Genomic DNA, 20572 nt, shown 5'->3' on the forward strand with positions numbered 1-20572 from the left:
AAAAAAAAGAACCAAATGGGTAAAAAGTAAGCCACATAAAAAGAAATAGACACAAAGAAACATACAAAAAAACAATCTCTCTGATTCCTAGAAATTCATACCAAACTCATATCGATCTAATTGAACTTCATTAAATTCTAGTTTTTAAGAAAATACAACTTGTCCATTATAATATCCCAAACATTATTATGTGTACGGGGTTAGAAACTCTCCTCATAAAATGGGTTTTCCAGAACCACTGTTCTATTCTATCTAGTCCTCGAACAAAAGTTACAACAAATACCCTTTTTTTTTCTTAGATTTAATATGACTGCAAGTCCCTTGTTAATATGTACATTAGATCGTTAGACCGTTTCCCTCTTAACATACATATATTTTATAAGTAGAGAAAACACCATATTCAAGGTAACACCCATACGGGAATACTTTGACGTATTAAAAGTTTCAACTCGACCAACCCAACCCGCACGATTTGGGTTGGGTTGGGATTTTTCATTTTTCAAGCCGCAAACATTGTGTTGGTATTTCAAATCCTGTGTTAACCCCTAAGACATAGTTTATAAACTTTGTGGCAAAAGCTTTGTAGAACAAACTACATGTGGGAAAGAATGAAGATGATGATATCGATGTATCAATACACAAAAGTAATCAATTATAATTCATTCAAAACACTTGAATCATTAAGGAGATGAAACTAAATTAGAAGACGACCAAAAGAATTCATAAAGATGGAGAAGTTGGAAGCCATATGCAACCAGATTCTCCTTAATAACATTAAAAAGGAAAGAAAGATAAAGAAAGGTTAAGATGAGGGTGCAAACCCTCTCACTGCTGTTGTTGTTCCTCACCTTGCTTTGGAGCAGGTGCTTCCTTAATTTCATCAGCTCCATCCTCCTGCAATACCAACAAAACCAGAATTCATGTTTTTTATCGGGAATACGTGGAACCCTTTTGAATCTTTCTGTAGAAGATCAATGTGAGAAAAATTGGAACTCTTTTGAATCTCTCTAAATGATTGGTACAGGAATATATGGAGCCCCTTTGAATCTCTCTCTAAAAGAGCCCACGTATATATATACACACACATGCAGAGGAGTTCCGACAGACACATGTTTGATGGTCCATATCTAGCTGATGAAAGACTCCGATACGCCCCCTCAAAATGAGGCAAAACGTGCCACACTGCCCCCAAGAACAAATGCAAAAGAGTGTGTCTAGTCCCTAGGTGGTGCTAGACCTCGGCTCAGATTCCCTTTGAAATAAGTTAACATCTAAAGTTCTAAACTGTAGAGAGACAAAAAGACAGGACCATAGAGACCATATGGAAATGATTGTAGTGGAATTGGTCCTGGTTTGCTGGAATGGAGACCTACAAGGCCTGGTCAGGCTCAATTACTCTATCCTGTGTTACTGACTATCTCTCTTTAGAAATGTGGAATAAGAGGAAAACATCATTTATACCTTCATATCGGAGGTCCACAGGGTGAGGTTGTCACGAAGAAGTTGCATGATCAAAGTGCTATCTTTGTAGGACTCCTCACCCAAGGTATCCAACTCAGCAATTGCTTCATCAAAGGCCTGGAAAAGCATGAGAAATGACACAATCAAGCCACTTTAGATAGAAAAAAGTGGAGAGGGTCCTTAAGAATATAAATGAGTTCCCAAATGGTACATAAATCTGAGTTGCTATGACAAAAATATAGCTCATACCTGTTTGGCAAGGTTACAAGCCCGGTCTCGAGAGTTCAAAATCTCATAGTAAAAGACAGAGAAGTTTAGAGCCAGTCCAAGGCGAATTGGGTGTGTCGGGGCAAGTTCGGTGTTTGCAATATCCTGCAGAAAAAAATATAAAAATCTTAAACTCATACATAATAACATTAGGTTATGCCTTATGCTAAGTTTTGATGACCAAAATGGATAAGTCAGACACTTATATTTTTAGTCCTTAATTGTACCACAAAAAGATCTATTGATTGTATGTTAAACTATTATTTGTATAAAAATTTCTTTTCAGTAATTGGTACTCAAGCCAGAAAATAATGAAATAGCTTCATTAGAATCATGCAAAAAAATCACTGTAATTCATCATAGATCCTTGCAGAAAACATTTAATATAAATGAAGTCATTGAAATAATGCACACACCTGCATTATATGAATCTGCATATATCAATCATCCTCAATGAGGATACACAAATATCTTACCTCATGCATAATGGCATAGACAAGAAATCTTACCTGGTAAAAGCAAAGGCAAGGATCGAGAGTCTTACCTGGTAAGTGAGGGCATCTAATCTTACCATGATTAGCACTTACCGGGTAAATTGTTGCATACGATACTGTTTTGATGGACTAAAATCACACCCGGTAAGTAAGTGATAGAGTTGATTTTGCCGGTAAGCATTTACTTGGGTAAGTGTCGGTAAACAGCTCCTAAGAGGCACACAAGTTCCATTATTTGAGTAACTCTCTGTGCAGAAAAACATGAACAAATTCATGTTGAAAATAACTGTAAGAAAAAGAAAACCAGAAACAGAAATGGCCTTAGGTTGATTGTGCATTCTAATTTGACAACCAACAATCAAGGGCAGGAATTATTAAARGTCCAATCTCCAGCAAATAAGATATCTTCCAAACATAACATGTTATCTTTGATATCAATGCAATGCATATCTTCATACAAAAGCCCTTAATACAGTTCAAATAAATCACTAAATCCTGTTCCAGTGCTAAAATAGATGCAACTTTTTAGTACCATCACTATAGAATGTTTTTCTCTATCAAAAATAGACAGACATGTTTCTATTGCTTTCAACAGCTTAAGGTACAGTTTGATTAAACCATAGATACACCAAACTGTTCTCCAGTGATGTGAATCATTCTTTCATTTTACAACTTTGGAATGGATGACTTGTATAAACCTAATGGTATCCTATATAGGTGATTATAACACTGATGACAAACCTACATAAATCCCACAAGTTATGTACATGTATAAAACTCTCAAAGCATGTAGGCATGCAGAAATGCACTTTTTAACAGTAAAAATTTCCTAATAGAATAAGCAAATGAATAAAGCAAAACCTAAAAACAAAAGCAAAATCATACCCAAAACAGCAAGACAAACTAAGTAATTACCTGGAAGATGGATTGAAGGTTGAAGGTTGAAGGACAGTGTAAGCAGAACAATTCGAAGTGTAAAAGCAAAACCTAAAAACAAAAGTAAAACGCAAAACGCAAAAATAAAACTCAAAACCTGTAGAGCGAAAACCCAAAAGCAAAACCTAAAAACAAAGTGTTCATACCTGAAAGCGGCGGTGGGACGATGGACGACGGCAGCGGTGGGATGATGGATTTTGGGCGATGGACGATTGAAGGATTCAGTAGGTGCGACGATGGACGATTCAGCAGGTGCGACGATTCAGCAGGTGCTACGATGGACGATCGAATGATTTTGGGCGACTGAGAAGGACGATGGACGATTCTTAAAGGAACCATCTTGGGGAGTGAATCGTCGCCTTGGGAGTCGATAAGGAGAAGAGTGTTCTTGGGGGAGGCGTGTAAAATCGAAGAGTGTTCTTGGGGGAGTCGGGTAAAATGAAGAGGCACATTGGGAGGGGGGGTGGGAGAGGCGTGTAAAAGAGGTTCAAGGGTAATTTGGGTATTTAAAAAGTTAAGACTTTTAGACTTCAGGGTAATATGTTTAATAAGGTAGTATAGATATTCAATAAAAAGAAACACTAATTAAAAACTTATAACGCAAAGAAAAATGGTAAATTGATTAATTGACAATTTAATCGTAACACAAAGGGACCAAGTCCATAACAAATCACAAAGCCCAGGGACCAGATCTGTAATTTACTCTTCTTAAAAATAGGAACATTAAAACCCATCGTTAAAGTGGGAGCGGGCATCCAAAAACCCTGAAATTCCCCAATGCAGCAGCATTTTCTACTCAGCTATCTCCGACGACCTAGCCGTCGTTACCATACTTTCAATGACACCGCCGCCGCTGCAACTTCCTCCGTCGTTACCTCCATCAACTGGGTCCGGGACCGGGCACTCGATCACGCCGTCGAGAAAGAAAGAGACCTCAAACCCATGCTTAACGTAAAAAACCTCTTAACTTCCGAGCCATCAAAGTCTCTTCCTATCTCCGTAATCTCCGACAAAAGAGCTTCATTAGGTATACCCGTCCGCCCTATTGATTTTATTCGAAAATACCCTTCTGTATTCCAAGAATTCCTTCCAGGTGGTTTAGGAATCCACCCTCACGTCAAGTTAACCCCAGAAATCCTCACCCTTGACGCCGAAGAACAGCTTCTTTTCCAGAGTGAGATTCAAAAACAAGATGTAGCCAATCGCCTTTTGAAGCTACTGATGATAGCTAGAATCAACAAACTCCCTCTTTGTGTCATTGATCGCTTAAAATGGGATCTGGGTTTGCCTCATGATTACACCCAAAGTGTTGTTCCTCAGTTTCCCGACTACTTTCAAGTCGCTAGTAATGGAAACGAACTTGAATTGGTTTGTTGGAGTGATGAAGTAGCAGTATCTGTGATGGAAAAGAAGTCAATGACTTCATTTCCTTTGCAATATTCTCGTGGATTCGAGGTGGATAAGAAATTTAAGAAATGGGTTGATGGGTGGCAGAAGTTGCCATACATTTCCCCTTATAAGAATGCACTGGATTTGCAGGCAAAGAGCGATGAATCTGATAAATGGACTGTTGCTGTATTGCATGAGCTTCTTCACCTTTTGGTACCCAAGAGAACCGACAAGGATAATCTACTGTTTCTTGGTGAATATTTGGGTGTTCGATCAAGATTTAAGAGGGCATTGCTTCAACACCCTGGGATCTTCTATGTTTCTAGTAAATTGAACACACATACAGTGGTTTTGAGAGAGGCTTATAAGAGGGATTTGTTAGTTTCGAAGCCTCAACATCCATTGATGATTTTGAGGTCTAACTATATTCATTTGATGAACATGGTGATGGTAAACAAATCTAAGAACACCAATCAAGCTGTTAGACCGAAAAAAGACAAGACTACACAAGATTCGAATGAAGGAGAAGATAACGAATGGAGTGATACTGCAAGCGAGCAGGAAGGGGATGAAATGGTGTCTTCCTTATCAGGTTCTGAATCTGAAGGTGTTACTGATGGTGATTCTATGGAAGGAGACAGATTGGTTGTTAATGGAAGAACACCCACCAAGAAAACGAAATTTGAAGGGCAGGTTCCTTTGAAGCAAACTGGAAACATTTCGGTTCAAAAGGGAAGGAAGCATATAAGTACTGATGATTCTGATCAAGAAAATGGGAATAGAAAGATTAGAGGAAGAACAATGAAGTTTAACCATAATGATTCGCCTAGAAGAAACACTCCAAATGCAAGAAGCAGCGAGAACGATGGTAGGAGAAGAGGTAAAGGAAAAACTAGAAAGAACATGTTCGATGAAAAGATGAATTCAGAAACCAATCAGATGTCTGATAGAAGAGGCAGAGGAACAAGTAGGAAGAACATGCTTGATGAGAAGACGAATTTAGAAACCAATATGATGTCTGAAAGAAGAGGCACAAGGGAAACAAACCGTTCAAGATTTCTTGGAACAGAGGTTCCAGCTGCTCAAAAAGCTCGTGGCAGATCATCAGAGAGATGGGGTGGCTCAAGAACAAGGGAGTCAAGATTTCAGACTGCAGATGTTTAATCTTGTGTGAGTTCTTCTCCAGCTTAGTTATGTATTGTTCCCTTGTGCTAAATTTTGTTTTCAGCCGGAATCTTTAATAATCTTTCAGAACTTGATTCACTTGTGTTTTACTAACTGTAGAATTAGTATTCCTGAATGTTGACTCTTGTTTCCACCAGAAGCCAAAATAGAGAGCATCATTGCAAAATGAGTCTAATATCATTACCAAAATCTGCAGCCATTGTTTATGAGTCATTGATACCTTCACCACAAGCACCAAGAGTGGTGTTTGCAAGCAAACCACCTAATCTACCAACTCAAAAGCATGTTGTGATCTCTACGCCTATATGTTCTGCCATCGTTCTCTTCTCCTAGAGATTGATGTGCAATTCAGAGAGTTCTTAGATGTTTTCAAGCAATTATACATCAATATCCAACTGGTAGAAACCATTGAGCATTTGCCTAGACATGCTAATGATGAAGCAATTAAGAATAGCAGAAGACAAAGTTGAGAAATCGAATGATGTATTGAATGAATTTGTTAATCTTTCGAGAGCATTAACTCTCTCCCTGATGTTGCGCATACATCTGACAGAATTTGAATCCCTCTCTTTATACCACTAGCCTTTATGAAAAACGTTCTTGAGGCAGTGCCTCTGCTAGGTTGGTTGGGTTGTATGCCTCGAACTACTGAGGCGGTACTAAGACTTTGGGGTTAAAAATTATACCAAATCAAAGAAAATATACATACCGATTGATGACCTATTAAAGCGAAACCTCTAATTTTTGCTTTGTCTTGTGCATGGCCATTGAAGAAGAAAACTTACTGCTATGTGATATTTTTCGTTTTTATAGAGTAAGACTACGTACTAGGGATGCGACTTGGGAGGTGCAGTTACATAGTTTCTTCTTCTCTTGACATCTTTGTCTGACGAAAAACATTGCCCAATGGCCCTCCACAATTCACAATTGGGAGATATGAAAAACCGGACGAATTTTAGTTGATGAAGGTAATTGTAAATGATAAGCCACTTTCCCTACACGTTCCGGCACCTGAAAAGGCCCATGAAATCGAGCTGACAACTTTTGGTTCTTCCGTCCTTGTATTGATTTATGTCGATAAGGCCTTAATTTGATAAACACCATTTCCCTTCAAATGAATCGTCTTTTTGATGCCGATCACTGATCAGCCTGCTGCTTCATTTTTTGCTGTGCTCGAATCAAATGCATCCTTAAATTGTCCCTTACAATCGGAAAACCTTTGATAAACCCAGTTTAAATCAGGTAACAATGTATTAAATGATAAGAACAACAATCTAGAGATCAGATCATCATGTATATTATAAACTCCCACTCTACATATTTCTCTCTCTAACTTCTCTCTCTAAAATATAACAATTGAGTAGCACGTTTACAATCGGAAAACCTTTGATAAACTCAACTTAAATCAGGTAACAATAAATTAAACAATAAGAACAACAATCTAGATATCAAATCATCATGTATATTGATAAACTCTCACTCTACATGTTTCTCTCTCTAACTTCTCTTTCTAGAATATAACAAATGAGTAGCACGTTAAGATCTAACTACAAACTATCATTAACAAGCTACTTTTACAATTGACTAATTACAAATTCAAACTACAATTAAAAACAATGTTGACTTTTATTGACCATGTTGACTTTAAACTTTGACCTTCCCATCTTCAACTATTGTCTTCATAAACGGTGATCTCGGATATAATAATATTTGACCTAACATCCTCCTTCCAAAATTGACTCTGAAATACTTATCTCAATCTATAACCACCAAATGCAGCACACCGTGTAGTCGTACAACTTCCTTGATAAACACCTCAACAACCTGTTGTGCGTTAAACGGATGTTTTAAAGGCATAAAGTGCGCACGCTTGCTTAGCCTATCCACAGTCACCGAAATAGTATCCATTCCCTCCGATTTTGCTAACCCTTCTACAAAATCCATCGTCACCTCATCCTAGGGATGGCAACGGGGCGGGGATGGGGCGGGGTTTGCAATCCCCGGCCCCGACCCCCGTTTATACACACAGTCCCCGTCCCCGGTCAACTTTCGGCCAACCCCGGTCAACCCCCGGTCAACACCCGGTCAAATAAAAATTAATAAGTTTTTTCTAAGCATGATCAACATAACAACATAATTACATCATATMTAGTCTTGCCTAATAAAAATAATAAAATTGTAAAATTAACAATAATCCAAAGAAATGTAAAATTTAAAACAAGTGTTAATATAATTACATCATATCTAGACTCTAGTCAAGAAGAGTAGAAGAGGATTGAAATTTGGACATATCAATTACAAAGCCCAAGTTCATAAGTCCAACAGGCCGCACATATCAATTATAAGCCCAAATAATCAAAATGTTAATATTTATATATATACCGGGTGCGGGGCGGGTCGGGGGATACAATACCCGACCCCAGCCCCGGCCCCGGTTTGCCTCTATCGGGGATCCCCGGCCCCGGTACCCGTTTTAGCGGGGAATCCCCGTCCGGGTCGGATGAACCGGGTTCCCCACCGGGTCGGACCAAATCACCATCCCTACCTCATCCCAAACTCGCATCGGCAACGCCAAAGGTTGTAACAATCCTGCTGGTGAACCACTTAAACATTTGTTCTTGTGACAAACAACACAACTCTTGACAAACTCTTTAATATCTGCACGCATCCTAATCCAAAACAATTCTGATGCCACCCGTTGGAAAGTTCTTTGTGTGCCTGAGTGACCTCCCAACGGTGAACTATGAAACTCTTCCAAGACAACCGGCAACAAGGATGAATTTCGGGTTAACACCAATCGATCTTTGTACCATAAAAATTCTTGTCTTACTACGAATCCTTTGTGTTCCGCTATCCCTGCCATTAACTCTTCTTTAATTCGATTCAACATTGTATCTTCCTCTATCTCCTTATGAATAGTCTCCCACTCCCTCCATTGTGGACCCCCCTATCACCGAGCACTCTAATTCTTTCCTCGACAACGCGCCCGCTATTTATTCGTCACTCCCGATTTGTACACTATATCAAAGTCATACCCCAACAGCTTATCTACCCTCTTTGATGTGGCTGCTCAATCACTTGTTGTTACAATAAGAACTTCAAACTTTTGACGATCTATTTTGACATTGAATTTCCTCCCAAGTAAGTGTGGTCGCTACTTTACCACCACGAATACGATTGCCATTAACTTTTTTTCGTAAATTAGCCTTTGTCTTACTTGAATTAACACTTGACTGTGAAAAGCAGTGGGTTGGTTCTCTTGCTTTAAAAGAACCAGCCCCACTCCCCCACCTGATGCATCTGCTTCAATCACAAAGGGCTTATTGAAATCGGGCAACACCAAGTCAATGACCTCTCCAATGCTGCTTTAAACACCACTGTTGTCTCTTCATTTCACACAAATTTCTGTCTTTTTAACAAGTATGTCGATGGACGTGCAATCTCTCCGTATTTGGCGATGAATTTTCTATAGTAACCGGTTAGGCCCAAAAATCCACTCAAGTGAGTAATCAATCGTTTGTGGTTGAAGGCTTGAGGCCAACACAACATGGCTACTACTTTGGATTGATCCATTGCATGCCACCCCCTTGCCTGAGATCACATGACCTAAATAACCCACTTCTTCTTTGCCAAACAAACATTTCTTTCTGTTTGCGTACAGTTGATGTCCTTGCAATTTCTACATTACTACCCGTAAATGCTCACAATGTTCCACCACTGTCTTGTTGTACACCAATATGTCATCGAAGAAAACTAGCACAAACTTCCTTAAAAATGGCTTGAAAATTTCATTCATTAAGGATTGGAATGTTGTCGGAGCGTTTGTAAGCCAAACGACATTACCAAAAACTCCTAGTGCCCCTCCTGGGTTTTTTTGTGCACATCTTCTTTACACATTCTGATTTGATGGTAGCTTGTCTTCAAATCGAATTTTGAAAAATAGTTAGCCCCATGTAATTCGTCCAATGATTTATCGATAACTGGAATTGGAATTTATCTAGTAGCGTCCCTTTGTTTATGTTGTGTTCTTGAAATCATTTTTTATGAAGGAAAGGATGGAAACTGAGAAAAGGGGAGGGAGGAAAGTAAAAAAAAAAAAAACTCGGTGTTTTTGAAACATTTTTAGGAAAAAAAAGGAAAGGGAGGGAAAATAACGAGAAGTTTCTACCAAAACTTTCCTCCTAAATATGGGAGGAAAGGGACGCTATGTGGTGCCCCCGAGGTTATCAACATTGAATTAATCATATTCTTCAATGTTCGATTTTTACTTCGGCTACTCCGTTTTGTTGAGGAGTATAAGGGGTCGTCGTTTGATGCACAATACCATGAGAGGAGCAAAATTCAGCAAAGTCATTTGACTTAGGGGCTGTTTGGCGGTTGCTGAATGGTTTAGTCCAGAATGGTTAAGTGGTCAGAATGGTTAAGAGGGCCAGAATAGTTAAGTGCTGAATGAAAAATGTTGTTTGGTAACTGTTCTCTGAATGACAACAAATTACCATTTTAACCCTTTGTATGATTTAGTACTGAATGAAATAGAGCTGTTTGACAGATATCTGAATAAAACAATTATTTTGCAAATATAACTACATATTTCATATTAATCCAAACAAACATAATATTATTACGTCGAAACAGTGTCAACGGTATGCATAACATGCTGTTGAATTCAAGTATTTAAATGCAACCCAAGAAATTCTTGAAGAAGTGGTGAACGTGGAATTTTAATCCCATAAATAAATAAGAAGAAAGCAAAGCTTGTTAACATGCTTGATGAGGTAGCCAATCAAATTGCTGGAATTTTAATCCCATAAATAAATAAGAAGAAAGCAAAGCTTGTTAACATGCTTGATGAGGTAGCCAATCAAATTGCTGGAATTTTAATCCCATAAATAAATAAGATGCAAATTGTGGGTTTTGAAGGTGGAGCAGAGATACAGACAATATCATCATCAGATGGAAGGTGGAGCAACAGAGGGCTGCCAGCAGGAGCTTGGGTGAAGAAGGCCGTGGCAGGAAGTCTGATGGAAGTGGGTCGAGGCTAAAATTTGTAGATAATCACCTCCGGCAACAGAGGGCTTTGCAGCAATCGGGAATGGRRGGGGGGAAGACGAATGGAAGAGCGACGATGGGGGGATGGGATGTGAAGGAAGAGGGCAAAGTTGGAAAAAGTGAAATCTAAATGGTTGATTGAAGCTCTAGACATAAAATGGTTAAGAGGTTAATGTAACTATTAAGAGGCTTATTTTTTTTTGCCAAACAACCCTTACCTCTTACCGATTAAGAGGTTGGCTCTTAATGTCACCATTAAGAGCCAAACAAACAGCCCCTTATACTCTTTTCCTCTATCGGATCTTAAGATTTTCATCCGTTTGTCGAGTTGATTCTCAACTTCGACTTTGTATATTTTAAACATATTCAAAGCCTCATCTTTGGTATTGATTAAATACACATAGCAAAACTTACTGCAATCATCAATGAAAGATATGTAATAGTTTTTCCCTCCACGTGTAGGAGTTGCTTTATAGTCGCACAAGTCACTATGTATTAGACCAAGGACTTCATTATTTTCTCAATGGATTTATGTGGATGACTAGTGAACTTGGATTCTATGCATATTTCACACTTAGTCTTGTTGTTCATTGAACAAGACGGTAACATGCCAAGTTTTGTCATTCTTTGTAAACAACGAAAATTGACATGCCCAAGTCGAGGATGCCATAAGGTAGATGAATCAATCATGTATATAGAAGTCGAGCCAATGCTCGTCGTTTTATCACTAATTTACATTGTCATTATGTACAGTGTTCATTTTGAAGAGTCCCTCGGAGAGATAACCCTACCAACATACAGACCCCTTTTAGTAATTACAAACTTATCGGATTCAAACACAATCTCGAATCCCTTATTACTTAACATAGGACCAGAAATTAAATTCTTCCTAATGTCAATGTCAGGTACATGTAGCATGTTTGTAAGAACGAGATCTTTCCCGGAAGTGAGCTTCAGAATCACTTTCCCTTTGCCTTCTACCTTCGCCGTCGCCGCATTCCCTATAGACATCGGTTCTTCATCACTAACTTTTTGGTATGTAGCAAATGAGCCTTTGGTGTTGCAGATGTGTCTAGTGGCTCCGGTATCAAGCATTAATAGTGTTAGTCACCAAGTTTGCTTCCACCACACCGATGAATTGCGTTTCAGAATCAGCCATGTTGGCTTGGTGAGACGGTCCAGCACCTCTGCCACCATTTCCACCACCATCGTTATCTCTCTTGTGTCTACAATCTTTTGCCTTATGAACGGACTTACCACACACCCAACAGCTTAGGATGTGCGGCTTTTTGAAGTTCTTTTTAGGTGGGCCAAGAGAGTTTTAAACGATGGTTTAGGGGCAATGCCTTTGCCCTTAAATTTCTGAAACTTCCCATTAGAGGTGCTTACAACAACCATATTTGCATTTGGCTCAAGGGAACTAGCATCGGCTTTTTCAGACAATTTGTTATCCTCCTCAACTCGGAGTTTGAGGACAAGTTGTTCAAAGCAAATATCATCAGTTAAATGTTTCAGGTATAATTTGAAATTCTTCCATGACGGAGGTAACTTCTCAGACCCTACTAGAAAGTCAGAATTGATGCCCATACCTTCCACTTCCAACTCGTGAGTGATGACTTGGAGTTCCTCGACTTGTTTGACGATTGACTTAGAGTCGATCATCTTGTAATGTAGGAATTCTCCTACCACAAATCGTTTGGAACAAGCAACTTTGGTTTATACTTACGCTCTAATGGTTCCCATATCTTTCTCGCGGTTTTGAAAGTCGAGTAGATATTATATAGGTAATCATCGAGAGCGTTTAGAATATAATTTCTACAATTATATTCGTTGCTCTTCCAAGTTTCCACCACTTTCTCAAATTGTTTTATTTGAGCGGCAGTTAGAACATTTTGTCCAAGACTCACGGGTGGATTTCGGGGCTCGTCATCCGTCAACATGTTGGAGACGTGAAGAGTTGTTAAATAAAACAACATCTTCTGTTGCCAGCGTCTAAAATCCGTCCCTTTGAATTTTTCCTGTTTCTTGACATGGTTCTTTGTCATGGATGAAGGATCCATCACAAATTCTGCTTAAGATTGTTAGAACCAGTGTTATGGCACCGGACTTTTCACGAACTAGTGTATATGTTTGCGAGCAATTAGTGTGCAACGAATGACTAAAATCAAGAAAACCAACGAAACATGTATGTGTATGTGTATATATATGTTTACATAACAGATTCTTATCATGTAAAGTAAGAGAACTTACTTGGAATCAACGATTGAATGATAAACAGATAGAGGCTTGCTATGTAGTGTCCTTAAACATAATTTAGCCCCTACTAGTGCGTAGTCTGAGCGTTTGTTTAGAGGATACAACTATCTAATTCGCGTTCTTGCACGAGAACGTTAATTTGTCGAGATTCCTATGTGTTCATGGATCGTATATTGAGGAAAAAGCAGAAAGAAAATGAAGGAATTTTGTATATTCCTTTTTCTGTCGAATTTGGAGGGAAAAAGAAGACTATATATACGTTTCCCAGTTAACCAAAAAATCTTCCGCGACTGCTCGGTCGCAATCGTAATGGTTAAGAGACCCCAAGATCTCAAAGAAGGCTCTATCTTTAACCATTAATGTATATATGCCAAGCACCAAGCTTAATTTGTGTGGCTTAATCCAATTTGATAAGGCTTATGGAACTAGCGGCTCTCCAAATTTCCCACTCCTTCCTCTATGGGATCAATTCCCATGGTAAAATCCCAACAACAATTAAGAATCGCAGGAGACAAAATTGAGAAATCGAATGATGTATTGAATGAATTTGTTAATCTTTCGAGAGGATTAACTCTCTCCTTCATGTTGCGTATACATCTAACAGAATTTGAATCCCATCCACTACACTGACCTTCCTCTCTTTAAACCAACTAGCTTTATGAAAAGACCAAACTACCCCTTAACCCCTTCTTCTTCTAAAGTACCTGAACTGTACACGTGGCTTAACAACTAAGTTCCTAACAAATATCTTAAGAAAAAAAATGTTAAAAGTGAGTATGTGATGATAGCTATAACATAAGGGTGCAATTCCTTGGTGTCAAATAAGGGGTGTTTTGGGATTGCTTATAAAAACAACTTATTGATTTATTTCGGTGTGACACCGGTAATAAGCACTTTGGAGTGTTTGGATAAACAGCTTATATCAGTGACAAACCGGTAATAAGGAGTTTTTGAAGAAGTTAAACCATTATAACTTAGAATAAGTTGATAAGAACTTTTGTAGAAAATCATAAGTTGTTTCAAATAAGCAAATCCCAAACACCCCTTATGTTTCCCACAATACCATGTTTTTTTTTATTAACCTGGATATCCAACCCGCTATGCGAACCGACTAATTCCAGCTGCTTTGCAGATAGCCCGGAGTCACCGCATTTGAACCTCCGTGGCCACAAGGGGATTTTTATTACTCCTTGGATTTGAACTTGAGACCTCCTTGTACTTTTGACCTTTGGAGCCAAGCTCAAACCAATCAGGCACCACCCTTGTGGTTTCACAATACCATGTTTCGTAGAAAGGAAAGGAGTTTCGGAGAGCCATTTTTGATTTAGTCTAGCATCAATCTAATGTTTTTGGAGAAGCAATACAAACAAATATCACATTCCAACTAGTAGACAAATCCATTGCTCACCTTTGTTGTAGTCAATCAAGGTACATAAATTCATCTTCTCATACCATTATTAGGTCCAAAAGGGAGAGCTTAATGAGGCTATATTCAATGTGTAAATTCATAATGACACTAGCTAGGTGCAATCATGAGTGTACCTCACATGAGAGTTTTTGCCACCATTATCCTGATTCTCGATTCTAATGACTCTATCAACCTCGAAATATCTTATCTCAAGTGCATAATCGTACATTATCACTTTCATTCACAAAGAAGAAAAATGCTAGTTTGAGTCCAGACATCCTAAATCAATACCTAAATCTCTCAAACTTAAGCTACGATATCAACTTGTAATACCCTAAAATCAGGAAACATAGACTAATTCAAAACTTCCAATAATATAACAAATAAATGATAAATCTCTTTCTAATAATCAATACTTGAATGACCTTAAATAACAAATCCAAATTTAACATCAACAAAGGTAAACCAAGTCTATATTTAGGGACGAGGTTACTAAGGCCCAACAACAGTTGTTATCTCCATGAATGAAAGATGTCCCTGAATAGCTAATTCCTTCTCGTGCCTCTAACTAGCATTCATCTCATCATAGTGTCGCTAGTACCATTTTCCCAAGGGCCTGATGGACAAGACTACAAAGGAAAAAGATAATGCTTAACTCTTAGTGAGTACAAACTGTTTTCATCAGTTATATGAAAAAGTAAAATGGAATGAATGTTATTTAAATCGCAATTCCCAAAATGATATGTATATGGAATAAAAATCCACCATTTTCGTGATGAAAAAACATTAATCAAAACATTCATTTAAAATGAGCCCAAAAGCCAATATTCACCCAAAATGTGAACTAGGTTCAATATTCAAATACTGAAACCTGGATAAAACACTATTATCATAAACATCCCAAAAGCATGGATAAGGCTCAATACACAAAACCACAAATCATGGATAACAATTCATACTCAAAATGTCATTGAAACATGGATAAACTATAAATCCAAAATCAACACCTTACGGTGGTGGGAGAGACCCGTTTCCATTGGCATGGCGGGAACACAAAAGTGTGCCACATATCTATGTTATCAAACTACACCTTAGATCACTGACTTTGTGCACACTATATTAAGTGTCACCTCAAGTCCCCAATAACTGTAGTGTACACCACTTACTAGGCGTCACATTAAGTCTCCAATAACTTTAGTGCACACCACTTACTAGGCGTCACCTCAAGGTCACAGTACTTTAAATGCATACGCACCACTGGGCTTTGCCTTAAGGATACCTGATCTTAGTGCTCATTCGCTCTATATTAGAGTTCCAACCTCAAGGTTCCCATTCGAACTTTAGGGTCTACTCACTATCATTCAAAATAGGAACCTCAAAATTCCCTACTTGATAAGACAAAGCATTTAACCCTCATGCATAAGGGTTAAAACATCAAACCTACAATACTCACGATCTCGAAGTTCGACTTATAAGGGTTCACCTCCGCAATACCGCAACGAACACAATGCCTTCTTGATCATGTGTCACAAAATGAGAACATCAAGACTCCTCACTTACCCGACATGTTTGACTCTTATACCTATGGATCCAATATATTACGGTGTAAATTACATGACCCCAAATGAATGATTTACGCACTCAAAATATGTAAGTTACAAACAAATATGTCATAACTACATATAACTCCAAAACCCCAACATAGAGCAAATTAAACCGGAAAAATGGCCCCAAGACTCATTTGAGTCAAAACTGAGTCAAAAGCTCGACAACTTCATTGAATATTAAATAAGAGTCATCTTAAGCAATAAAAACGTATTTAACCAACGTTTATGCAAACATATGCTTAAGAGGCATGTTTAACTCAAAAACACATCATTGGTTGGGACAAACCATTTTCCAATTGAAATTATACCATTTTTATTTTTAAAATCTCCTATAACATAATAGTACAGATCACCCAAACAAAATACACTAAAAATGCACTATCACCAAATAATATTCATTTATAAGATATATAAAAAAAGCCTATACTCATGATATATTTATCAAAATGTCCAAATATCCCAAATATAAAGATTTTCAAGATTTATTAATCCATATGTACCAAATATATATATGCAAACTTCACCAAATACTCAAAACAGTTGATAAATATCAAGTAAAACACATTAGTACTTCAAAATACACATTTTGGCATGTACATGATTATCACAAAGTAACTTGAACTCTATTAGATTTATGCTAAATCTAGGTTACTAATCCAAAGCATGAGCTTCTATTGAATAAAAATTGAGATCTACAAGCAAACTCTCAAATCTTAGCTCCAAAGCTTCTCTAAAGATCTTCTTGACCTTAAGGAACCCAAAACTTAAGACAATGATGCAGAAAGAGGAAAGGAGATGAAGAACACACACAAAACCCAAAATTTTGAGTGTGAAGATAAGGAGGTTACCTTTACTAATGATCTTAAATTCATCAAGGGATTTTAACCTTCTTTGATCCCTCTAAGATCTAACAAAAACAGATGTTAGGATTCCCATATTCGCATATGAACTAATGAAAAATATCATTATTCATATTCACATATGAGATTTAGGCAAATAAGATTTAATTCTATTTGTATACTGTAAAATTGCCAATGATTTCAAGGCGAAAAATTGGATAAAAAATCGATGATTATTGATATCCAAAAAAGGTTATAGAAAAAATAAGAAATAAATTAGGAAATTTGATTTTTTTTTTCATAATTATCTTAATTAATGAAATAAAAAACTTGGAAAAAGAAAAGTTTAAAATAATGGTTGGGATGCTTCTCTCATTCTCATATTTTTGGGTTTCTCATTGAACCTATGGCTATATATAGGGTTGGATTCACGTGAGACCAAGAGTGTCTTGTAAGACCCATAAGACCAATTTATGTTCATTGATCAATTTTATAAGCTAATGATCTAATGGTCTAGAGTTGCACGATGACAATTTTGTGATTATTGAGAAATCTCATGGCAATTTTGTGATTATGAATGTTCAGATTGTAGATATAATCTAAGGGTTAAGAATTGGTCTTACGGGTCTCACGAAAAACCCTTGGTCTCACATGATCTCAAGTCTATGTATATATATATATATATATATATATATGTATATATATATATATAGGGGCTCATTCAAGGAAGAACTGATTAGTTTGTGGTAACTGTGAGATCCAATCTCAACTATAAATCAACGGATAAATTAGGAAATTAATAATTATGGTAGTTTGAGTTAAAATGATAATTAAAGGGCATTTTAGGTATTTAAAAAAAAAACTCCTTTCTCATCTCTCCGATCTCCAATCTCCGGCCTCCGGTGAACATTAATCCGGCAGGTACCAAGTAATCACAAAGATACACAATGTGATACCCATTGTGATATATTGTGATACCGATTTCATCGGAGGCCGGAGATTGGAGGTCAGAGAGATGAGAGAGGAGAGAGTAGTTTTAAAAAAATACCTAATATACCCTCTAATTATAATTTTAACTCAAACTACCATAATTATTAATTTCCTAATTTATCCATTGATTTGTGGTTGAGATTGGACCTCACAGTTACCACAAACTAATCAGTTTTCATTTGATTAGGCCCATGTATATATATATATATATATATATATATATATATATATATAGGGTTGGGTTCCGGTGAGAAGGAGAGTTAAGGTGAGAAACATAAAAAAGGGATCTCTACCCTTAGATACACATTAGGATGAGATGTACCGAGATACACATGATCAATTCCCGTATCAAGCACTATTTATGGATATGTTTGAGATTAAAGGTGATCAATGGTCCAAATCATTTCTTACGTTTCTCACCTTAACTCTCATTATCACACGATTCTTCGCCTATATATATATATATATATATATATATATATATATATAGAGAGAGAGAGAGAGAGAGAGAGAATGGTTGTTTATTATGCAACCCCCTTCATTGTTACAACTGATGCAACCAGATCTGGGTCGTTCATGATTTCATCTATGGATAGAATTTGATCAATGGCAAATGGGTAATTAATAAATAGTTTGGAAATTAATTTAGGAATTTTAGGAATAAAAATTCATCAATTATGGTTGTTTGGATATAATAAGCCAGAAATCAGTTCCATATCTACACTCCCCCTAGAGATCGTATACTACTCACCGAACATTCAGGTGAGATAATCCAAACCTACAGAGAAAGGAAATCAAAATCGATTCACGAATGAAGGAATGCAAATAAAGAATCAATAATATGTGATACACTTTCATTCAAAATTACTAACATTAGGGTTCTTGATTTCAAATCAGATAGTGGGCGCTCAGTACGAACACAAACAGAAGCCGATGATGGTAAAAAAAGGTTAGAAACTACATATTAAGTATTTGAACCAAGATTTCTAATTGACTACGTTCAAATTATATGAATTCATTTTCATCATTGGATAATTTTAAGCTTCAATGAAGATTACGATTGATATTTTATTTTTGATTAATGAATGCATACTAACTGTTTGATTAAATTACTCAATGAAGTTTAATTTTGTTTTATGACAAGTATATGAGTTCAAAATTGATAAAAAAAAATTAATATTATAGAGTGCATTTAATGAACTGGCCTTTTCTATGAATTCTTTTTCATGAACCTGTTGAAAGTTGAATGTAAATGAATAATTAGTAAAACAACATATATGAATATTTGCATCATTGAATTGGTGAACACATGAATATGATTGAACTTCTAAGTTATTTGAGACCTTTCTTCATGGTTGTTGCTACTGTATTGTTTGTGAATTTGTACATACATGAATATGGTTGCATCATTGGTACAACCACATGAATCTCATTCCGTGCCAAAACTCAATACTGCTTCATTATTAGTCCCTTTGACTAGTCCATACAAATTATAAAACTTGTTTGATGAACATGTTAGTCAATAGTTTATGTCAATATTGAATGTGGTTGAATCATTTGGTTGAACCAAAAGAATATGGTTGCATCATTTGAATTTCATTACTGAATGTAGTTACGTCATTTGGTTAAACAAAAAGAATATGGTATCTTCATTTGAAACTATTTACTGAAGATAGTTGCATCATTTGTTTTCATAGTTGAATGAAGTTGCATCATTATTTTGTATTATCAATAGTGACGATCGCAATACCAATATTTAAAACCTAAAATCCCACAATTTGAACGTTAATAATTCCTTGCTTCTTGAGATCTTGCCGGCTCTTTTGAGGATGATCAGGCGGTGAATAACAACGTTTCTACGACGATTAGGGATGAGGAGTGTGGGAAGAAGAAGGAGGAGAAGAAAAGAGGAAGGAAAAACGATTAGATGGCAACGATTTCTCGAAATCTCAAATAGTAGTTAAGGATGAACTGATTGCGGCTATAGAAAAGGAGGAAAAAAATCAAGATTTTATTGTGTTTATATTCTTTTACTTCTTCTTCTAGCGCCACACAGAGGAAGATTAAGCAACAATACGATCATCTTGTTAAGTCCCACGAGTCCAATGGATCGACTCTTCAAGTTCATCTTCTTCTTTGTTTACACCACATACTTGCTTACAATTCATGTGTAATGCTATATTACTTTGTGAAACTACAATAAATTTGAACTTTTATGAGCCTAAATGATTTTTGGATGAAGAACTTTTATGTTCATCTTTGATCATTTCCTCTGCATTAGATGGTGGGAAGATGGAGATGGTTCAACATGAACTTTGAAGAAGAAGATAACAATCCTTCCCAAGTCAATTAGAAATTAAAGAAAAAAAGAAATAGAATTATGGATGGAAACATTGAAAATATTATGCTATTAAAAAAGTAACTATCATGTATTTATCAAAGACGTAAGTACCTTTTTCAGCTAAAAAGAAAAGGACAAAAATCTAGTGGATGGTCAAGATTTGATTATATTGGTTGTAATAATAGAGAGGGTTGCATTTGAAATATATCATATATCATATATATATATATATATATATAGGGGTCTAATCAAATGAGAACTAATTAGTTTGTGGTAACTGTGAGAACCAATATTAACCACAAATTAATAGATAAATTAGGAAATTTATAATTTTGGCAATTTTGAATTAA

The 20572-nt window shown here is 36.7% G+C and overlaps 2 protein-coding genes across 2 annotated transcripts; one reads left to right on the forward strand and one right to left on the reverse strand.

Moving 5' to 3' along the window:
- Positions 1-825: 825 nt before the first annotated feature.
- LOC112510797 (14-3-3-like protein) lies at positions 826-2302 on the reverse strand. The gene is made up of 5 exons (XM_025116145.1): positions 2273-2302; positions 2145-2159; positions 1711-1833; positions 1462-1578; positions 826-894 (listed from the first exon to the last, which is right to left on the reverse strand). Exons 1-5 carry the CDS (start codon positions 2300-2302, stop codon positions 826-828), a joined length of 354 nt encoding a protein of 117 aa, XP_024971913.1.
- A 1633-nt stretch (positions 2303-3935) lies between these two features.
- On the forward strand, positions 3936-5810 carry LOC112511467 (protein WHAT'S THIS FACTOR 1-like). Its single transcript, XM_025117096.1, has one exon. It carries the CDS (start codon positions 3936-3938, stop codon positions 5709-5711), a length of 1776 nt encoding a protein of 591 aa, XP_024972864.1. The 3' UTR covers positions 5712-5810.
- Positions 5811-20572: the final 14762 nt, after the last annotated feature.

Source organism: Cynara cardunculus (genome assembly GCF_001531365.2).
Source record: "Cynara cardunculus var. scolymus isolate 2C chromosome LG 4, CcrdV1, whole genome shotgun sequence".
In the NCBI taxonomy this organism is placed as follows: domain Eukaryota; kingdom Viridiplantae; phylum Streptophyta; class Magnoliopsida; order Asterales; family Asteraceae; genus Cynara; species Cynara cardunculus.